Source organism: Pelobates fuscus, chromosome 5 (assembly GCF_036172605.1).
Source record: "Pelobates fuscus isolate aPelFus1 chromosome 5, aPelFus1.pri, whole genome shotgun sequence".
Classification (NCBI taxonomy): Eukaryota; Metazoa; Chordata; class Amphibia; order Anura; family Pelobatidae; genus Pelobates; species Pelobates fuscus.
In genome coordinates this window covers 24,202,159-24,225,333 of record NC_086321.1, presented here as the reverse complement: position 1 = coordinate 24,225,333, position 23,175 = coordinate 24,202,159, and the positions used below count along the sequence as shown (strand labels likewise).

The window sequence follows — 23,175 nt, the reverse complement described above, 5'->3', positions numbered from 1 at the left end:
CGTCAGCATATGCACGTACACATGCCACGTGGTAATCTCGGCCTACTAAATTTATTTTTACCGAGATTCCACCACACTAGCTTTTTAGATTTTATTCATATAAATTACGTTTCATATATAAATATTTCACTTGAAATGAAAGCCATGCTTCTCATGAACAAAATTATATATAAGTGTGGGTGCATGAAATAGGTGAATTATGGTTGAACAGTTATATAGTCAAATTCCAGGTTTTGTTTTGATCAGAACGTGTACATTTGTCTCCGTCCTTGGGGGGTTAAAGGAACACTATAGTGGCAGGAATACAAACATGTATTCCTTACACTATACGTCTAAAACACCATTTGGTCCCCTGGCCTCCCTTGAATTAATGCATCTCTCTCAGGAATGATTAGCGCCACCATGCAGAGCATTAAGACGCTGAAAGTCTGTGATGCATATTGTGCTGCACTGACCAGGAAGCACCTCTAGTGGCTATTTGAGTGACTGTCACTAGAGGTGTTACTAGTCAGCAATTTCTCTGAAAAGGCAGTGTTTACATTAAAAAGCCTCCGGGGACATGGTATAGACACCAGAACCACTACAGTAGGCTGTAATTGTTCTGGTGACTATAGTGTGCCTTTAAATATTGAATTGCAGTGAACTGAAACACAAATGTTGAGCAATACAGCTGATATGAAAAAACACTTCAAAAATGTATTCACTAAAGTCCAGATTGGAGAAAAGTAAAATCATTGAAAACATGAGGCTATAATACCCAGGCTGTAAATGTAGATCTTTTACAGATTGGTTCCACATCTAGTTTTCTGTATAATGTGTTATTTGGATTTCAATGAGCTACATTAGTTCGGAGCTTAGTGAATATCACGGCTGATTATTGCCTGGATTTGCAAAGTCTGGTTTTAACTCACTGCTTTGTCCATAAATCAGGCTTTTTCCATATTCTGAATGAATCAGACTGACTGGTAGAGGGTTTATTCACTAAACAGGGCATTTTAGGCATGAATGGCAAAACCTAGGAAATTTTCCAAACCGTCTCCTTTTGCCATTCAAATGTCAGATCCCTCCACTGCGAGTTTAGTAAATATCCCCTTAGCGATATTAATAGTACACGTGGATCAGACTCTGTGCTCGCAATGCACTGCAGACCCGATGGCTGTGTACAGCTGGCGGTGAGAGAGAATGGAGGCTGCGCTGGGTTCGATTGGAACGCGTCCTTGGAACGTTGACCTACACTGCGACCTCAGCGCAGAGCATCCTCAGCCCGAGCACCAGGAAATCGTGCCAGGCTGGGGCAGAGGCTGTCAGGGAGCGCTGTGGGCGGCTTCCTCACTGTCACTCCTCCTCTTCCCTGTGTGTCTGTGTCTCACCCTCAGATCGTGGCTCTCTCTCCAAGCTGTGAGCTCTCTGCATATCCCTGGCAGCAGGAAGAGGCGGTGCCGGCTCCCAAGGTACTGTAACCTCATAAAATAATATTAATAAAAATAATAAGGACCATGCATGGCTTGCAGGCTCTATATCCACCCATTACTGTCTGCAGGGAGAGAGCTGCTGACCCCAATACTGAGAGGGTTTGTTTCTGCATGTGCCTTTGTGTAGAGATTCCGCAGATTGAACGATGGAGGCCACATTGATACATTGTATCCCTCCATGGGGTGACCAGCATTGCTGGTGTGAGATGTGACCCTGGCTAATACAGCACAGCTGGGAGGTGTGGGCTAAACCTGGGGGGAAGACAAGGAGGGGTGGGGAGGACAACTCTATGGTCTCCATCATTAGATGGCAGCTTGATCTGCATGGATGGAGTGAGTGGGACTCTCTATCAGATGGATGGAGTGAGTGGGGCTCTCTATCAGATGGATGGAGTGAGTGGGGCTCTCTAGCAGATGGATGGAGTGAGTGGGACTCTATCAGATGGATGGAGTGAGTGAGGCTCTCTATCGGATGGAGTGAGTGGGGCTCTCTAGCAGATGGATGGAGTGAGTGGGGCTCTATCAGATGGATGGAGTGAGTGGGGCTCTCTATCAAATGGATGGAGTGAGTGGGGCTCTCTATCAGATGGATGGAGTGAGTGGGGCTCTCTATCAAATGGATGGAGTGAGTGGGGCTCTCTATCAGATGGATGGAGTGAGTGGGGCTCTCTATCAGATGGATGGAGTGAGTGGGGCTCTCTATCAGATGGATGGAGTGAGTGGGGCTCTCTATCAGATGGATGGAGTGAGTGGGGCTCTCTATCAGATGGATGGAGTGAGTGGGGCTCTCTATCAGATGGATGGAGTGAGTGGGACTCTGTCAGATGGATGGAGTGAGTGGGACTCTCTATCAGATGGATGGAGTGAGTGGGACTCTCTATCAGATGGATGGAGTGAGTGGGACTCTCTATCAGATGGATGGAGTGAGTGGGACTCTGTCAGATGGATGGAGTGAGTGGGACTCTCTAGCAGATGTATGGAGTGAGTGGGACTCTATCAGATGGATGGAGTGAGTGGGACTCTATCAGATGGATGGAGTGAGTGGGGCTCTATCAGATGGAGTGAGTGGGACTCTCTAGCAGATGCATGGAGTGAGTGAGGCTCTCTATCAGATGGATGGAGTGAGTGGGACTCTCTCTCAGATGGATAGAGTGAGTGAGGCTCTCTGTCAGATGGATGGAGTGAGTGGGACTCTCTATCAGATGGATAGAGTGAGTGAGGCTCTCTATCATTAGATGGATGGGGTGAGTGTGGCTCTCTCTCATTGGATGGGGTGAGTGTGGCTCTCTATCATTGGATGGAGTGAGTGGGGCTCTCTATCAGATGGATGGAGTGAGTGGGACTCTATCAAATGGATGGAGTGAGTGGGACTCTGTCAGATGGATGGAGTGAGTGGGACTCTGTCAGATGGATGGAGTGAGTGGGACTCTCTGTCAGATGGATGGAGTGAGTGGGACTCTCTGTCAGATGGATGGAGTGAGTGGGACTCTCTGTCAGATGGATGGAGTGAGTGGGACTCTATTAATAGATGAATGGAGCGAGTGGGGCTCTATCATTAGTTGGACGGAGTGAGTGGGACTCTCTATCGGATGGATGGATGGAGTGAGTGGGGCTTTTTATCGGATGGATGGATGGATGGATGGAGTGAGTGGGGTTCTCTATCAGATGGATGGAGTGAGTGGGACTTTGTCACTAGATGGATGGAGCGAGTGGGGCTCTATCATTAGATGGATTGAGCGAGTGGGGCTCTATCATTAGATGGATGGAGCGAGTGGGGCTCTATCATTAGATGGATGGAGCGAGTGGGGCTCTATCATTAGATGGATGGAGCGAGTGGGGCTCTATCATTAGATGGATGGAGCGAGTGGGGCTCTATCATTAGATGGATGGGGTGAGTAGGGCTCTCTATCATTAGATGGATGGGGTGAGTGGGGCTCTCTATCATTAGATGGATTGGGTGAGTGGGGCTCTCTATCATTAGATGGATGGGGTGAGTGGGGCTCTATCATTAGATGAATGGGGTGAGTGGGGCTCTCTATTATTAGATGGATGGAGTGAGTGGAGATCTCTATTATTAGATGGATGGAGCGAGTGGGGCTCTATCATTAGATGGATGGAGCGAGTGGGGCTCTATCATTAGATGGATGGAGCGAGTGGGGCTCTCTATCGGATGGATGGAGTGAGTCGGGCTCTCTATCATTAGATGGATGGGGTGAGTGGGGCTCTCTATCATTAGATGGATGGAGTAAGTGGGGTGTGCACTGGCTGTATGATTCCTGTGTCTCTCCCAGCAGCACCTATTATTATTATTATTATTATTATTATTATTATTATTATGCACCCCGGGAGCTCGGTTAGTGACAGGATTAACTTGCTATCTTAGAAGGAGTTACTGTATTTTGTCTTTGTTATTATTTACAGAGATGCTCTGCGGAGGGAGCAGGCCTGTGTTTTACTGGGTAGGGGTGGGGCTGTATGAGTTCAATAACTGTAATAAGCTGGAATAGGTGAATCTCACGCCTGTGATCTCGCTATTCTCGTCTCATCACACTTCTGTGTTTGTTATTGCAAATAAAATGGCTACACTGCATCTTCTAATTGAAGTAGACATTGGGGAAAAAAGCCCATAGCCCTCTGTTGCCAGAAAAAAAAAATCAATGTTACTATTACTGCCTGGTTAATCTTTTCAGTTCTTGATTTTGTTCATTTTCTCGTATATTTAACGCCAGCTGGTTGGCGTTTTTTTATTGCCCTGTGCCACTGGGCCATTACACCATGATGCTGCAGAAAGTTATATTGCTCCTGTCCGCTCCACCTTCTCCTACGACAGAAAGGGCCTCGCTGAAGGCAACGGTTCTGTGTGACGTTTGCCAATAATTTTATATTTATTTTTTTGCATTTTATTTAGACCAAAGAGACACTCTGGACTAAAAATACATTTTACAAATCTAGCTAATATCTTTATGGCTGTTTACCCAAAGATGCTTGCTTTAATAGCAATAGCATATTTTACCATGACGACTGAAGGTGTTGGTTTTGTAACCGCTGGTTTCCTGTTACCAGTTTGCGTGATACAGGCAGGGGGTTAAGGGAAGAGGGTTGCTAGGTAAACCTTGTTAGTTACTGTAACACCGTATCAGGCTGCACACACAGTATACCTGCTGTAAATGGAATTTGATAAATGATATCATACATTCCTGTGTATGTGGTGACAGTCCTTCATGACCATGTGATTTGTTTTATTTGTTTTTATCTTGTGTGTGTGTGTGTATACAAACTTTCTATTAACCCCTTAAGGACAGAGCTTCGGAAGCTTGTCTTTCACTTAATGACAACGGCATTTTTTGCTGTTTGCGTTCAACTGCAATTTGCATTTTACTAATTTATTGCACCGACGCATATTATATACCGTTTTTTAAAGGACAGAAAGGGCTTTAATTTGATGTAACATGTATATGCAGTGATCAAAACACAGATCACAGTATTATACTGTGATCTAATTTTTTTTAACCCTTGACGATTAACTTTTATTTATTTTTTAATCCTCAGGGGTATACATGCTTATTTATTATAAAAAAATACAGATAATAATGTGTGCACAATTAGTGCAGGTTAAGGAAAGTAATTAAAAATAAATTCATTTATTTGTTCTGAATTACAGAATATATAATGTGTCTGGGATTTTAATTTGTTTTTGGTAGTTACAGGTCACAAAGCACAAGGAGTAAAATAAACTTTTAAAGGACCACTCTAGGCACCCAGACCACTTCAGATTAATGAAGTGGTCTGGGTGCCAGGTCCAGCTAGGGTTAACTAATTGTTTTATAAACATAGCAGTTTCAGAGAAACTGCTATGTTTATCAATTAGTTAAGCCTTCCCCCTAATCCTCTAGTGGCTGTCTCACTGACAGCCGCTAGAGGCGCTTGCGTGATTCTCACTGTGAAAATCACAGTGAGAGCACGCAAGCGTCCATAGGAAAGCATTATGAATGCTTTCCTATGTGACCGGCTGAATGCGCGCGCAGCTGTTGCTGCGCGTGCGCATTCAGCCGACGGGGAGGAACGGAGGCGGAGAGGAGGAGGAGAGCTCCCCGCCCAGCGCTGGAAAAAGGTAAGTTTTAACCCTTTTCCCCTTTCCAGAGCCGGGCGGGAGTGGGTCCCTGAGGGTGGGGGCACCCTCAGGGCACTCTAGTGCCAGGAAAACGAGTATGCTTTCCTGGCACTAGAGTGGTCCTTTAATGTGGAGCGATTTTAGAATTTGGTATGTTTGTCTTGTAAGCTGAATAGCCATAAAAGAAAACAAAATTGCCGCCAATCTCTGCTAAATATTGGAGTAAAATTGTGTTTTTGGGGGGTTTTGGCACACAAACTTATAACAAAGAACTTCTCATGTGTATTTTGTAAAGTTGGTGTGTGCTATTCCTGTACAAAGTTTTATTTTGTGTTCAGTTACATCTGCTGAGTAAAATGACACCCCATTGTATGTCTTTGGCACTATTTCGTGAAGTTACAGTGCCATATAGGAGACCTGTCCTTTTCAGTATTCACAGTCGAATTTTGAGAAACGGATTTAATGAGCCTATGCTTCCATTTGGGCTATTATAGTAGTTTGACTGTTCAAAAAAAAACCCACAAAGGCCTACCATTTGTAAAAGTAGACACTCCAGGGTATCTCATAAGGTGCATATTGTGCCTTAACATGCCCCAATTTTTTTTACCATTAAATGCCAAAGTATGTGGTAAAAAATAATTTTGTGCATTTTTTACATACGGATTGCATTTTTTTGGGGCATTTTGTATATTTCATATGTGCCACTAAGTTCAAACCCCCCACATTATGCTCAGCTAAGTCTTCTGAGTAAAAGGACACCCCCATTGTATGTATTTGGCACTATTTCGGGAAGCTACAGTGCCATACAGGAGACCTGTCCTTTTCAGTATTCACAGTAGAATTTTGAGAGACTGATTTAATGAGCCTGTGCTTCCATTTGGGGTATTATAACAGTTTAACTGTTCAAAAAAAACCCACAAAGGCCTACCATTTGTAAAAGTAGATACTCCAGGGTATATCATAAGGTGCATATTGTGCCTTAGCATGTCCCCATCTTTTCACCAATATATGCCAAAGTATGTGGTAAAAAATAATTTTGGGCATTTTTTTTACATACGGATTGCATTTTTGCTGGGCATTTTGTATATTTCATATGTGCCACTAAGTTCAAAACCCCCAAATTATGCTCAGCTAAGTCTTCTGAGTAGAAAGACATCCCCAATGAATGTCTTTGGCACTATTTTGTGAAGCTACAGTGCCATATAGGAGACCAAGCCATATCAGTTTTTACAGAACTTTTGACGCTGGGCCTATGTGCAATTTTCAAGCATCTTCGCAGGTTTTAAATTCAAACTACCCCACAAAGGCCTACAATTTCTTAAAGTAGACACCCCAGGGTATTTCAAAAGGCATATTTTGAACCTTAGCGTGGGATCATTTTTCCGCTAGCTTGTACCAGGTGTAGTGGTAATAAGCGTTTTTTCTGCCTTTTTGACACACAAAGTGAGTTTGCACAGTTTATTTAGCAAACCTTATGTGTACTACCACTGTATAATACTTCATATGTTGCTCAGCTATGTCAGCTGAGTACAAAAATACCCCCGTATGTACCTTTGCCAGGTATATGTGGACATCGGAGGGGCACATTTGGGACATAGCCATTCCAGTTTTTTTTCAAACTTTAAATTTTTACGCTGTGCCCATGTCCCATTTTAGAGTATTTTACCAGGCTATATAATTCAAACTACCCCACAAAGGCATACCATTTCTTAAAGAAGACATCCCAGGGTATCTCAAAAGGCATATTTTGAACCTTAGCGTGGGATCATTTTTCCGCTAGCTTGTACCAGGTGTAGTGGTAATAAGCGTTTTTTCTGCCTTTTTGACACACAAAGTGAGTTTGCACAGTATATTTTGCAAACCTTATGTGTGCTACGACTGTATAATACTTCATATGTTGCTCAGCTATGTGGTCTGAGTACAGCAATACCCCCGTATGTACCTTTGCCAGGTATATGTGGATGTTGAAGGGGCACATTTGAGACACAGCCATTCAGTTTTTTTCTTACTTTGAAGTTTTACGCTGTGTCCATGTTCCAATTTGGAGTAGTTTAGATGGTTGGTTATTGAAACTTCCCCACAAACACATACTATTTATTAAAGAATACACCCTGGGGTAATTCAAAAGGCATATTTTGAACCTTAGCGTGGGATCATTTTTTCTCTAGTTTGTTCTAGGTGTAGTGGTAATGAGCGTTTTTAAATGTATTTTTTACCTTTTTTTTTTTTTAAACTTTTTTACTTTTAAAAACTATTTTTTAAACTTTTGTTTTGCTTATTAATTTTTCCTAAACTTTCTTAAAACTTTTTTTTTTACAGATTTAACATTTTTCGAAGCTTTTTTTTTACCGTTAACCCCTAACTAGCAGTAAGCAGCACTAACCGTAAATTCCCCATTTTCCCATAACTCCCACCCACCCCAGCTAGAAAAAAATATTTAATTATACAATATTTAAATTAGTTAATTAAATAAATTGAACCCCTGAGGATTAAAAAATAAATAAGTTAATCGTCAAGGGTTAAAAAAAATTAGATCACAGTATAATACTGTGATCTGTGTTGTGATCACTGTAGGCAGTGATCGACTGGGAGGGAAGGGGTTAATTTTTATTTGGACTGGGTAAAGGGGGGTGTTTTTAGTTTTTTTTTTTACTTAAACGTTATTAAAACTTTTTTTAACTTAATTTTTTACTTTTTAAAGCTTATTTTAAAACTTTTTTTAACGTTAACCCCTAGTTAGCCTAACACCAAACCCCCCAATTCCCCACTAACTTCCACCCTCCCCAGCTAGCTAAATATATAATTTTAAAATACTTAAATTAATTAATAAAATAAATTTAACCCCTTAAAAAAAAAATCAGATCATAGTAAAATACAATCCCTGCCAATTGATCACTGTAGTCAGTGATCAATTGGCAGGGAAGGGGTTATTTTTTTTATTAAAATGGGTAAAGGGGGGTGGGATTTTATTAAAACTTTATTTTTCTTTACACAGGGGGCAGGATCACTGATGATCCGTCTCCCTGCACTTCACACTGAACCCGGAAGTGCAGGGAGGCGGAAGGTGAGTATACTAAGCACATGTGCTCGCTCTGACATGCTGTCAGAGCGGGCACATGTGCTGAAACAGCCCGATCCGGTGCTCCCGATTGCGGCGATTTGGGGTTAATTTTACCGCGTGACGTTAAGGGTTTCCCCTGAGAATGTGGTAATGAAGTTGAGGCGCCCAGGATCATAATGTCTAGTTAAGAAAATCGTGTGTGTGTGTATATATAATCATTATATAAGGACAGAGACAGATAACCATTTACTGTATATTAATGGAAAGTCTCCATAATGTTCCCATGGAGACTATGTCTACAGTCAGTGGTGTATTCTGGGTTTGTGCTGCCCTAGGCATGGCAAAACTCAGGTAACCTCCCCCTTTCTAAATTTCACATCCTTTTAAAAACCAACACGCTCTTTGCCTGACAGACACACACCTTCACTGATGCATACACTGACATAGACTCACTGACAGATAGATGGATAGAGTGAGTGAGGCTCTCTATCATTAGATGGTATTAGGTCCTCCCGTATGGCATTTAAAGTGTTAAAAACCTTTTTTAATTACCCGGTTACAGTGCAGAGGATCCCTCAGAACTGCTTTGCTCTCTTTCCTTGGTGACGTCACAGAGGAGGCGTGGCATTCTTTGCGATGGTCCAATCTAAAGTTGGCCGTTCTCGTATTTAAACTTTCTCATAGCAAAGCATTGAATCAGTTTTACTTGGTCAGTGCAGCGGAATCGCCTTTAGCGGCTGTCATCCCAGTAGCCACACAAGGTGGCCTTTAAGTGGCACTATTGTCACCAAAACAAGCACTTTATTTTCTGTCCATGCATCTTTTATGGCTGTGACTCACACAGCCTCCATGTGGAAAATTGTTTCATTTTCAGATGTTAACTTGCTTTAGAGATTTTTATCTCCTGCTCTGTAAATTGAACTTTAATAAAATACAGGAGGCTCGTGCAATGACTAGCAAGCTATTAACCGTGCAGGAGACAAGAAATTCTAAAGGAAACGGTCTGTGCAGTAAAGGAGGTGTAAACATTAGATGTCTCTTTACAGGAAGTGTTAAGGAGGGCTGTGCAAGTCACATGCAGGGAGGTGTGACTATGGCTGCATAAACAAAGTGATTTAACTCGTAAATGGTAGAGAATTGAGCAGTGAGCATGGAAGAGCATAATATATACTTCAAAACTGCTTCATTAAGCTAAAGTTGTTTTGGTGACTATAGTGTCCCTTTAACCTCCTATGTACACAGAGTGCTAATCAAAGGAAGGGAAAGCAAAGAAAGGGAATTGCAAAGCACTAGCTCGGCGTCGGCTAAAAGTTAAGAAAATCTTTTTTCCAGGTTTATGTAGGTGGCCCAGTAACCTAAATAGGAAGGGAAACACTTTAACGTTATTGTTCTTTTAAATGGGCAATTAACTGGTAGGGCAGGACAAGCGCATATATGTCCCAGTGCTGAGATTAGTGGTATTTACAGTCCCAGTGGTACGTTGAAACATTTTAAAAACTGCACCAGCTGTCCCATGAATCTATGGCAGAACCAGGATACGTACGTTATTAACCCCTTCTGCACCACGGGGGAGGGGGGACCTTGACAAAGGGGGAAGCTATAAAACGAGTTTGTTTTCCTGGCACTATAGTTTCCCTTTAAGTAAATACAACCTCAGATGAACAACAACTTATGACATATTACACCGTGTCATGATTTATTTACCAAAAAGAATGCCAAAATGGAAAAGCCATTTATTACTGTTGTACAGTGCCATATTTACATGTTTCTATTAGGACAGCCAAGGACAGAACGAATACAAAACTCACTTGTGATACCTGCTTATTGCAGCCAATCAGATTAAAGACTTTAAACATTATACGATGAAACTGCAGCCAATCAGATTATACTGTGTTAATATTGTACTTTGGCTTGGTCAAGTTTTATGGCTTAGCGTTTCCGGATTTAAGATAACCTGATTCAGTCTTAAATCGTGATTGTTTATTAAAAGAACGTAGGCATGAATTGTAATAATGTGGCACTGCACTACGACATATTCACTAAAGAGTTAAATGTGGTGAATTAAAAATCAAATTACAAAAGTTAGGCCAAAAAATATCCAAACTGAAAAAAATAGCTGAATTGGTATGGATTCCCAATAATCTATTTTGGACTGTAATTGGAAATCCGGTTTTTAATTTAATCACAACATGCAATGTTTTTAGAATAGACTCCAAGGCTTATTCACTAAAGTGAGATTTCTCATAAATTCTAATTGAATTTCACATTTCAGGCCAAGGTTGCTAAAATGTAATTTTTCCAGATCAGCTATTTTAGTCATAAATGTGGAATTCTGACAATTCTCACTGTAGTAAATACCCCTGATAAACAGCCTGATGTCATCACTGACTAGAGAGGACACCCTGTGCCCGGTGGGGATCCAGGTAAGAGGTGAAGCTGTTGCAAAACCGTTTGCACCATTACGGGAAAATGGAGCCAGGGTATTCCTGACATTGTAACAACAACAGCAGGCTGTAAGGGTTGTGATGCTTGGCCGTGGAGTAACCCTTTAAACTGTTTAGTGCAGGGCTTGACAAATCCCAGGTCGCCCGGGCGACTAGATATTTTGTCCTGACGCCTGAGTGTTGGTCTGTTCAGCAGCTGCCCAGTCGGCCCCACCGTAGTCTTGTGGTGGCCAGCTGAGCGAGATAGGAGGCGGGTTGCTGACTGGTGCAGAATGAAGGCTGCTGGCTGGTGCAGGATGTAGTCTGTTTGGGAGCTGTAATCTTCTTGCTCTGCAACCCTCGAACGCCCTGTAGTGATGAGCTGAGATATGACATCACTCTGGCTCCGGCATTGATAAACCGCGCACAGGAAAGCAGAGCATGAAAAACTTTAGTAGTGACACTGTACTGTACCCCAGGGGAAGATCTACTCCAGCTCTTCCAAAGGTAGGGAGGCTGGATAGACCTAAATTAAAAAAACAAATAATAATTAGTGAGTGTGAGAGAATATGTGTGTTTGTTTGCCTCTTAGTGAGTGTGTGTTTGTCTGTGTGTCAAATCAGTGAGTGTGTGTATGTTTGTCAGTGTGCCTGTCTGTCATTGAGAGTGTCTGTTGAGATAAACGGCCCCCTTCTGACCACAGTTGTAAGATGTTTTACTCACCTTTTTTCCCCAATCCGTGCCGGTCTCGCTGTAGCTAGTCCTTGATTATCTCAGCCAATCCAATGCTTCCTATAGGAAAACATTGGGAGGCTAATGCGCATGCATAGCACAACACTGTGCTGTGCAAATTGGCATCTCCTCATAGAGATACATTGAGTCAATGCATCTCTATGAGGAACATTCAGCACCTCCATGACGGAGTGAAGAACCGGACTAAGAAGCACCTCTAGTGGCCGTCTGAGTGACTGTCACTAGAAGTGTTACTAGGCAGCAATGTAAACACTGCCTTTTCTCTAGATTCCAAGCAAATTTGTCAAGCCCTGGCTTAGTGAATGTACCATAACGCAGAATCACATTATTACAATTTCTGGCATACGTTCCTCTAATAAACATTCATGATTCAGTGTGTAGGGATTCATAAGAATACCCCTAACTGTCTGATTGGAGATTTTGCATTTTAGCTGAAAGCAGCAAGGTGAATTGTTTGTGTAGAGTTTGACAAGGCAGGTGAGCTTGCACTCTAATGGCCATAGGAGTGATACTAAGACCTCCTGTTATTTATATGTGCATAGGAATTACATTATTTTCTACTTTACTATAAATGTTGTGCCAAAGAAAAAAAAAACACTAATGTCTTAGGTGTCTGCTCCATTTGGCCATCAACACCTAGAAAGCATTGAAGTGTTTATAGTTCAAATCAATAAGCTGAAAAACTGCCAATAAAAGACTCCAAATGAAAACCACTCACACTCCAGTGCCACTCAACACTCTAACGCTCTGGGAGGATCATGCCTGTTATGTGCGGTGGATCCTAACTCTCATCAGGCACATTCTCACTGAAAGCAATAATCTGGCCCCAGAAACACAAGTAAAACAAGATTATAAATGGGGACTAAGCTAGATACTCGAGGACACAGAAATCTTGTTTCACAATTGTATTTTGGTATCAGCATAAAGCCTTTGCTGTCCCCTCTCAGGTAATTTTTAATTTTTTCAAATTTTTGGGCTGCCACACAGCAGTCAGTAGTGGGAATATGCGCGCAAGTCTTAATTTTTTGTGTTTGTATTTACTTCCTCATGAAGACCTCTGAAAACGAAAGGTCTAAATATTCGGTGTTCTCATACACAGCGTGATGATGTAATTGCAGTATAAACAGTTTGGTGTTAAGAGGACAAGAGTTGACTAGGGCTCTTTTTAAGCAAAGTGCATATTTTTTTTTTGTATTAAGATAATCTTTACCGGCAAGTACGCTTTCTCACTGATGAATCACGACGATTGACGTCACAAAACAAACATACTTTATGTTACTCATTTTTGCCCTAACGGCCCCATTTTACCGTGTGCAGAAGCTCCTGCATGCTGATACGTTCAGAACGGAAGGGCATGGTTTGCTCTGCAGTTTGAGTAGACATTCTCCTTCCTTCTAGAAGGACAATAATTGAACTCGTCGTTCACGTACATCTCCATCCCTTCCATCCACTGCTGAGATGCACATAATCTTCTTTGAGAACAATGATCATTGCACAAGGATGAATTTGCTAATACATGTTTGCTCTTAGAGTTGCTTTCTCTAGTTAAGCTTATGATCCGGGCCCACATTTAATCTGGAAACAGCTAAAGCTGTTGGATAAATACTGAATTTAACCATCACTTCTAAATGAGCATGTTCTCCTTCCTTGTTGTCAAGCATTCTAATTGCTTTAACCCATGAAAGGCCATTTTACTATACACACTGTAGAAGCTATAACTGCTTCATCTCATTTAAGTGGTTATAGTGTCTGGAGTCCCCTGGCTCCATCCTTCCATTTAGCATTAAACCATTTTTAATGCTAAAAGAGAACCCCAAGGAGCCCATATGTATGTTCTGCTTGGGCTAATGAGGAGGTATCAGCCTGGGCAGCAGGGGACGACAGAGAGTGTCAGCTGATCACATTTCCCACTGCAGGTATGAACTTGTATGGCTAGAAGGAAGTGCGTAATCTTCCTAAGCCACATCTCCACTAGGGGCAGGTCTGTGGGTGGCCAGAGACAACTTTTTACTGTTAAACTGCTCGAAAATGGTTTAATATTGAATGGATGGAAAGCCAATGAAGATTTCAGGCATTATAACCAATTCAATGAGATAAATTGTTATAGTGCCTATGGTGTCCCTTTTGAGGTTCTATTCATGTAACCTTTATGAGCTCATTTAGTTACCCAGACAATTTCATCTCCATGAAGTGATCTAAAGGCAGTGGCCCTGTCTTTTTAACCCTGCAACCCTGTAAACAGTGCATTTTTTTTTTTAGAAACGGCAATAGTTAACTTGGAGGGTTAAGTCCACCTCAAGTAAAACTCGGTCACGTGACTTGGAAGCCCTCACCGGAAAGCACTGACTCAAAGATTTCCTTTGAGGAAGTTTGAATTCCCGTGCACCACGCACCACGCATGCACACTAGTTCACCAATATTCCTCTATGAAAAGTTGAGGTGGAGAGGTGTACATCGCTAAGCCTCCCCAAATAAACCATACCAAGGAGGAAAATCTGATTTATTACATATGCACGTACCTCCAATACGTTTGCCATAACTCACGCCTTTTCTAAATGAACCACAGCATCGTTCTTAATAATTGATGGCACAAAAGGATCTCCGATAAACTCAAGTGTCAACATCAGGAAATGAACAGCAATCACAGGGCAATTTTGTTTTCAATGCCATATAGTATGAAGTTTTTTTTTTTCGTTTTCTTTTTTTAACAGACTATGTCAGTGATTCCAATGGGTTATTAGATGACACTTCAATATGTAAGCGGCAATTCCATGTTTTTATTCTACCCACTTACTAAACAATGACTTATAGTGTGAATTCAAGGGAAAAAAGCATCTGCATACGTACGTTATATGACACAGTTCAAATAGGTCTAAGATTATTTTCTACCTGGAATTATGCAATTTCTACTGCATTATTTACCAAACACACAAATATAATGCATTCATACACAAAACATTACACGATACATACATTAAGGAATTTATTCCAAAAACTGTGAATTTCACAAACTTTAGGCCAAGCATTGCTCGAAAAAGCAGCTAACTTGGAAAAGTTTTTACAATTCAACAATTTTGTCCCAATTTAAATTTTTAAATGTTAGGCCGAAATTGCCCAGTGGCAAACATGGCTGACTTTTACTTCTTGATAATTGACACGTTATTAAATGACGTTCATACTGTTATTGTGTATTTGTCATGCATGGTGTATAGCGTGCCGAGTATTCTTGTCTCTATAGAATCATGCATTTTAATCTATGCCGTGAATGTGTGAGGAGAGGTTGGATTTTGTTAGTAAGTTGCTCTCCCACTCTTGCTGTTTTGGAGTTCCCATGCCCATGGTTATCTTTTCAAAATGTTGGCTTAGAGGTCGAATGGAAGACAACAAACTCCTCTGTGAATGTCAGTATCTGATGTGTCAGCCTGCTCCCAAATTCCACTCTCCTGATATTACATTTGCTGCTAGTAATAACAGCCTTTGTATAACACGGTCCTGCTACTAACCCCATCTGTGCCCTGCTAACGGTTAAAGGGACACTATAGGCACCCAGACCATTGAAGTGGTCTGGGTATAGTGCCCCTTTTGCCCTTAGTGCTGCACTGTTTACATTGCAGTTCTAAGTCTGCCCACAGTGGGTGTCTCCCAGACATCCACTGGAGGCGCTTCCTGCATTCAAACAAACCTTTGGTCCGGTATCTGGCACTGGACATTCTCACGCTCTGCATGAGGACATCCTGCATCAGAATTTATCCCCATAGGAAAGCATTGATCCAATGCTTTCTTATGGGGAGCTCTAATGCGGAGCGTCGACCTAGCGCTGGGATAAAGTAAATAAAGAGTTTTTAACCCTTTATTTACCCGGGGAGGCAGAGGGACAATAGTGCCAGGAATACAGCATTGTCCCTTTAATACGCGTGTAAGGTTTCAGTAAAGTAAAACTGTGCTCTCCCCTGCCGGATCTACAGGACTGGAGGGGAGATCAGAGATGTAGTGGTTATTGTGCCTAGATTGTTTATTTAAATAATCTACCAGTGCCACTCCCAAGATTAGGGGCCCAGTATATGCCGCAGGGCTGTACATATCTACAACCTAGAAAATAGTTCTGACTTGGGGCGCCTTGGAAAAAATATTGATATATTAAGGGCGCCTTGAACCTAAGAAGTTTGGGAACCACCGGTTTAACCCCTTAACAACAGAGACAATTGTCCAAATTCTGAACCAAAACAAAACCTGGAATTTCACTATACGTCGGTTTAACCATAATTGACCTCTTTCATATTAAATGCAAACACACCTATTATATATCATGTTGCTCAGGAGCAATAGAGCTTTCATTTCGCATTACATATTTATGTATGAAACATAATGTAATATGAATAAAATAAAAAGAAAGTGTGAGAAATTAGGAAATATTGTTATTTTTCAAGTCTTGCATGACATTTTAACTGTGAATTTCATAATACTGTTAGCGTTGACCGCAATAAAACTCTCCTATTTCTATGCTGTGATATCCCACAAGTACAACGCTGTCTCCCATTTACAGGGTTTGTGGGGTTTTGGAAAGTTACAGGAGCAAATATAGGGCTTGCAAATCAAAATCTCTGGTATTTCTGTTGAGCTGTTATGAATTATAGTAATACATATATGTGTGTTTATATAGATATATATATGTTCACATACATGTATATATATATATATATATTTCTTGTTTTTATTTCAAATGTATATTATATGTATAATATATGAATTTATTAATAATGTTTCAGGGAATATGCCTGACAACCCAGGAAGTCCCCCTGCAGCTAATTTAGCCACTACGAGTCACGACTCGGAAGCCGCAGGAGGACTGTCTGGGTTGTCAGCAGCCCCCACCGATCAGGCAAGCCAGAGGGAGTGCTAACGCTATTAAAGCCTATATTTTGTAGTACTGCATGGCATGTTAACACAGTCAGTGAGCATTTACGGGGTTGATTTGCATGCCACCATCTTGGAATTGCATGATTTGATCTTGAGGAAATAAAAACCCTTCATGACTTAGCAGGGCTGATACTGTATGAAGTTTGCTCGGTTCTTTGTTGTGAAAGACTTAATTTGTGAAACTGTTGGCCGTTTTGCCAGCACGTTGTATAGATGAAATAAGTAAATATCCACGGATCACCTCGATATTCATGCTCTTCAGGAATGACCGGAAGGATAAACCTGTCTGTGTAGGATTTAGTATTTTAAATTTCTATAGATATTATTTTTTTGTTCAGCTGTGGTTCACATGCTGGATTTAGGACTTCAAAGATCTGGATGTGAAAAATGTAATAGACGTAATGAGAGTTGTGGAACATCAATGGTCATTGTCAGCGCACACAACGTGGAACCGAACCGACACACAGTACCGGCCAAAACTGGGAAACCATTAATACATAAATACAGTTTGATAGCAGCGCAGTGTAGATTCAGCAGACTGTCTTATTATAAATTGATGAAAATAAAATTACAAATAAACTGTGGGTACTGGTGGCCTATTCCAAGCATGGACCTGGAGTTTCGGCTCCAATAGCTCCTTAAGTAATCTGGTCCCAACAGCCCTGAAGTGGTTCTGGTGCTTTGAGTGTTTCTGCAACACATTAGCCTCTTACAGTCCATTCTATTATATATTTACCTATGTATTTCTCCTTTTAAGGCTCTGTTTGTGAGTTTATAAAACGGTTATTTGTAGCACCTCTAACTGCCATTTTCTCTGGGTTTATGTGATTCTTTATAGCAGATGGCGCAGTTTCATTATCGTAGAGAGTATGGACTGTTACTAGGACACTAGACACCAAAACCACTACATCTTAATTTTGTTTTGTTTTTGTGGTTTTTTTTTTAAGATATGCTGTCCATTTTCTCTGGCAGTACAATATTGCAAATTTTTACAAATGGTAATGTTTACATGTGTTAGTGTCAGTCAGACAACCATTATAGACACTTCTTCTTTAAAGGGACACTATAATCAAGCAGACTACTTCATCTAAATGGCGTGGTCTGTGTACCTGTTTTTTTAATATTTGTAGAATAATATGATTATCTAGCCTATGGCACTGAGAATCTAATATTTAATGGGTAATAGATAACCCATGATTCTTATTGTTTATTTATAAAGTGCCAACACATTCCACAGCGCTGTACATAATTTCAATTGGTACAATACATCCTGGGGACAACACAGATTTTGACAAACAAATACTGGAGGAGTTGAGGGCTCTATTCCCGTGGGAACGTACAATCTAGACGGGTAACAGTGTGCAGTTTTCTGTAGAAAACAGGAACTAATAATATTTGTTGTCACTCTTTAATTACATGAGCGCATTTCTCACCAATTTTATTTATTTATTTATTCTCTTGAAGAACCAGGCTATTATATATATGAAAAAAAAAAAAGGGTTTAACGATGTGATGTTCTGGTAACACATAGTGTATTGTAACCGTGGCAACATTGCCCACGGTTTACACCTCCACATTATTTATCAGCACAAATAATTGTAAATCTGTTGTTTATGCTGTGACTTCGCTGCCCATTATGTAATGGGTCTACTGGTCTTGATACAGGGTACCTGAATGGCGATGCAGGTAGGCAGCAAAATACTTTTGGATAAATGCATATATAAGTTTAACCACAAAGAATGAGGTTGGGTCACTAGGATACAGGGAATTACTTACGAGTGACCTAGAACATCTCTCCCCCCCAAAACAAAGTGGGAGCCGGATACTGTAGCAGGATTTGATGCTAAAGGGGCAGAGGCAAATTGCGTATTTTGTATCCATTTTCAGCAATAGGAGCTCTGGATAATAGATGATGACAAGGACAAAATATTGCAAGAAAACTAAGTAAAGGTTAATGGGAACATGCATCAGGAATACGGCAACATTGTAACAATAGTAACTAGCACAGGAAACAGAGCAGGAACACAAATAGGTCATGAAATTGGATCAAGGAGCTGGATACACACATCCTAAAGCAGGGAACCTGCATTAAATCGTTGCAAAGGGAAAATTAAATCGGACGAGAATGCCAGCTGAAAAGGGGCAAAGTCACACCGGGTAAAGACCAAGTCATGCCGAAAACAAGAAACCAACATTCATCATATGCAAATGTCGAGTAAGATTGAAGCCAATGTAGGCAGTGCTATTCGAAAATAGATATTTCAATTGCAGGAGAAAACCAGTTAGGAAAGAACAAACCCCAAAACAATAATGTAAAGGAAAATGGGTGTTCTTATTCATGTGCACACATTACTACAGTAGCATCACTATTCATTACGACATGCATGCGCATACAATCGCATATAAACGGTCACATGTGACGGGTGCATGCTTTCACCAAAGCGCTGTGACGTGATCATAAATAAGGAAACCAAGAGTTTATTAAAGAAGCGGGTGCTGGCATATTAGATAGCTAGAGGTTTAAATGTTTATTTTATCTTAAAGGGACACTCTAAGCACCAGAACCACTACAGACAGTCCCTGCAGGCATTCAATTGTAAACATTACCTTTTCCCAGATATATATATATCTGGCCTCTTTGGAGGAGCTGGAGAAGTCCACCTCCAGGTTGGAACCCAACTAGGAAACGGAACTGAGCAGGACAAGTCAGCAGTGGGACTGGTGGGTGCCCTATTGCCCGCTATTTAGTTATGCTGTGCGTACAATTTAGTAGATCATGCCTATAAATTAGTTTAAGCTGGTGCACTAGAGAACTATCTCCTAGGCAGGATTTACTAAATTAAATTATGTACATTTAAAATGTGTTATTTAAATTTTTTTTATTATTAACCATGAACATGCCGCATACAACAATTTTGCCTAGTTAAGACACTCACCAATATTTGAGGAGAGAAGGGGTAAGGAGAGCCCTAAAGATACTAGGAAAATTTCATATTTTATCCTGCATTCTTTGGTTATCTGGAAACTCCAACTGAATTTCTGTTAATTCATCTTTTAGTGGAAAACGTTACATTTTAATTTAATAAAACTTTACATTTTAAGTAAATTAATTAATTTACTTTCTTTACGTTGAAAATGCTGTTAGCATCTCCCACAGAAAAGAATGGGTGCCTTTAGCCGCTACTTAGAAACTCTCTTTTAGTAGCAGCTGCTAGTAACTCCCTTTCGCTACTTGTAAAATTTTGTAGTGTGGAAGCAGCTACTGCTCGCTAACAGTAATAACCGGAACATTAACAAGTAGAGGCCGGTCCCTAGAAAAATGTCCGAAACGAATCCTAAGTTTCAAGCCACATAGGATTTTAACTTTCTGTTACTTTAGATAATTTTGCACAGCATCTTTATGATAGGTTTTCTTGTCTAATTTTTTTTTTCTTTCCTTTGCGAAGAACATTAGAGATGGGCATCTTTTCTCTGTCCTTTGGCCATATTCAGTTACTCTACGTTATGGGGCCTACCTAGTCAGCAATCATCTTTTCTCAACCCTGGCAGTAGCCTTGCATGTAGCATTGAGTGGTTATTATCTCCTAAATTGTACATTTGTCACATAAGTTACACAAATGCATAGTCCATAGGTATAGCCTCAAGTAAACGTTTAACGTTGCATTGATGTATCCATAAGGGGATTTGAGATTAATTGATAGATAGATAGATAGATAGATAGATAAACTGCCACAGCTAAACTATCCAACTTACAAGCAGAGGTCAGAGATAGGAAGACAGAAAGTATGTATCGGTCCTTATAATGGCTGGGTTTAACTTGCGAAAAGAGAGGAGTGTAAACGTGATACTAGCCAAGGCCGGGAGACCAGGAATACGATGGAACTAGCCAGGTCAGGAGAGTCAATAAACAAGCCAACATCGAACAACCAGAAACTCAGAGAATATATAATATATAATGCACTATACAAGAAATTAAGAGGAAACCACGGCGGGGCAATGACTATAGGGCTGAAAACTTTATTTACACGCTGAGGTGGGCTCTGAATGAATTCTTCTATATTCTGTTTTTTTTTTTTTTTTATCTATTCTATAAATAGTATATTTGAAAACATTATGCAAAATAAAAAAACATGCACATTTTGAATTTTTGAATTTCAAGTACCGGTATATCCCCTGATTTGATCTGCACTAAGCACTGCCCAGGTAGGGAATGAAAAGTGAACTTCAAATAAGGTTAAACTTGCTAAACTGGAAATGTATCTGTCTCCAGAATGCTTCCAGTTTGGCTACTGTGTCATCAAGTTTGAAATCCACTTTGACTTCTCACTTTAGTGAATAACTCATGTAAGGAAGCTCACCCTCTGCCTCTCCGGTATCCGTGCACAGTCAGCAGTTTGGCAGAAACCTGCAGCTGTGGTGTGACTGCGAGCAGCTCATTAAATGAACACTGTAGTGTTCGTCATACAAAGCTGTATAGTGTCCCTCTGCACCATGCCCTCTTTTGGCAATGAAAGGGTTAAAAATACTTTACAACACTTAAATGATTACAGCCGTCCGCCTCCTCTGATGTCACTGTGTAATGGTCTCATGTATTGTAAATCCCCCCCCACCCCCCCTTTTATAATATTGTAAAGCGCTGCGGAATTAGTTGGCACTATATAAATACCAATAATAATAATAATAATAATTACTAGGGGGAACCTAATGTTCATGCTCAGCAAGTGTGTGCGCATTAGGCCTTCCCCATAGGAAAGCATTTAATCAATGCTTTCCTATGGATTTTGCAAGATGCTGGGTGTCCTCATGCAGAGCCTGAAGACACGCTCTAACCACTATAAGCAGTCTTATCCCTGCAATATAAACATTGCTTCAAAAACTGCAATGTTTTACATTGCAGGGTTAAATATACAGGGACATTGCACCCAGACTACTTCAGTGCGATTAAGTGGTCTCGGTGCCTATAGTGTCCCTTTAAACACTTTCACTAATTCAGTGTGATGGGTGTAACTGTGGTTGTGCATTAACAATAGTAAAACAATAGATCAGAACAAGAGGCTCCGATTGGTGGAGTCTCTTCCTTGTCAGTTAATGGTCTCGGAATGACAACACTTGCCTGTGGAAGTACTATAGTTTTATGATTTTTTTAATTATTCTTTTATAATTTTACTATTCTTTGCATGCATATTTTGCTTACAATATTGTGAGATCTGTTGTTCCTTCATATTGTGTCTCTGTAACTCTCTCTGCAGACAGTGGGGGAAAATAGGTCAGACACAGATCACACACATGGACAGTTAAAATACATTTACTATCTGTCTGGCTTGGTGTCCTCTTGATGCACTTTCTTTTAGAAAGCAGAAAATATTCACAAGAACCATAAATATTGGCCAGTCTTGATTTTGATATTTGTAATTATTGCTTACATTTTTAACAGTTGATCTATCTTATTAATATGTCCATGGACCTCTGTGTTTTTATTTATTTATTTTAGGAAAGCCAGATAACGTCATTATGGAAGTGGACATTAACGGAGATAACAGGACTAATATTTCACCCATAGCCGTGCCTAATGCAATAGAGCGGAATTCGCCAGTAAAGGTAGATGGAGAGAAACCTCGCTGCTCCAGCACCCCCTGCTCTCCAATTCGTAGAACAGTGTCAGGGTACAAAATTCTACATATGGATTCCAATTACCTCGTGGGCTTTACTACTGGGGAGGAGCTCTTAAAGTTAGCTCACAAATGTACATCAACAGAAGAGAATTCTGGGGAATCCTTGTCAACCTTTCGTTCCAAGCAGCATGATACTGGACTTTCACGTTCTTCTCGGATATACAAAGCTAGAGGACGACATTACCAGCCATATGAAATTCCAGCGGTCAATGGAAGGAGAAGACGGAGAATGCCCAGCTCAGGAGATAAGTGCAATAAAGTTATTCCTTATGAGTCCTATAAGCCTATTCATGGTCCTTTGCCTGTTTGCCTTCTCAAGGGAAAGAGAGTACATTCAAAGTCCTTGGACTACCTCAATTTAGATAAAATGAACATCAAGGAGTCAGCAGACACAGAAGTTTTACAATACCAGCTTCAGCATCTAACTTTGAGAGGGGATCGAGTGTTTGCCAGAAATAATACCTGAAGAGTTTTGGAGTGTGTTTAGTTAGCATCTGTCTGAGTTGTTGCACTGGAAGAAAACTCTTTGGAAACAAATACAATTTAAAAAAAAAAAAAACATAAAAAAAAATGATAGATATGGTAATACGTGTGTTGGGTTTAAGTTGCATTGGTAGCAACATGAATGGGGGTAGAAAAAGCACTGCAAACATTTATCTACAACCACGCACCTTGCGGAAGACTGAATTCTCTTTGTATCTCCTGGTAGTAAAGGTTCGATTAGATGGAAACAATTGGTACAACGGAAAGTTCTTTTGGATTTATA

General features: G+C 40.6%; 1 protein-coding gene across 1 annotated transcript; it reads left to right on the top strand.

Annotated features, from left to right (window-relative positions):
- Nucleotides 1-1,238: 1,238 nt before the first annotated feature.
- On the top strand, nucleotides 1,239-23,175 carry MACIR (macrophage immunometabolism regulator). The gene is made up of 2 exons (XM_063453647.1): nucleotides 1,239-1,451; nucleotides 22,229-23,175. The coding sequence occupies exon 2, from the start codon at nucleotides 22,249-22,251 to the stop codon at nucleotides 22,873-22,875; it is 627 nt and encodes a 208-aa protein (XP_063309717.1). The 5' UTR covers nucleotides 1,239-1,451; nucleotides 22,229-22,248; the 3' UTR covers nucleotides 22,876-23,175.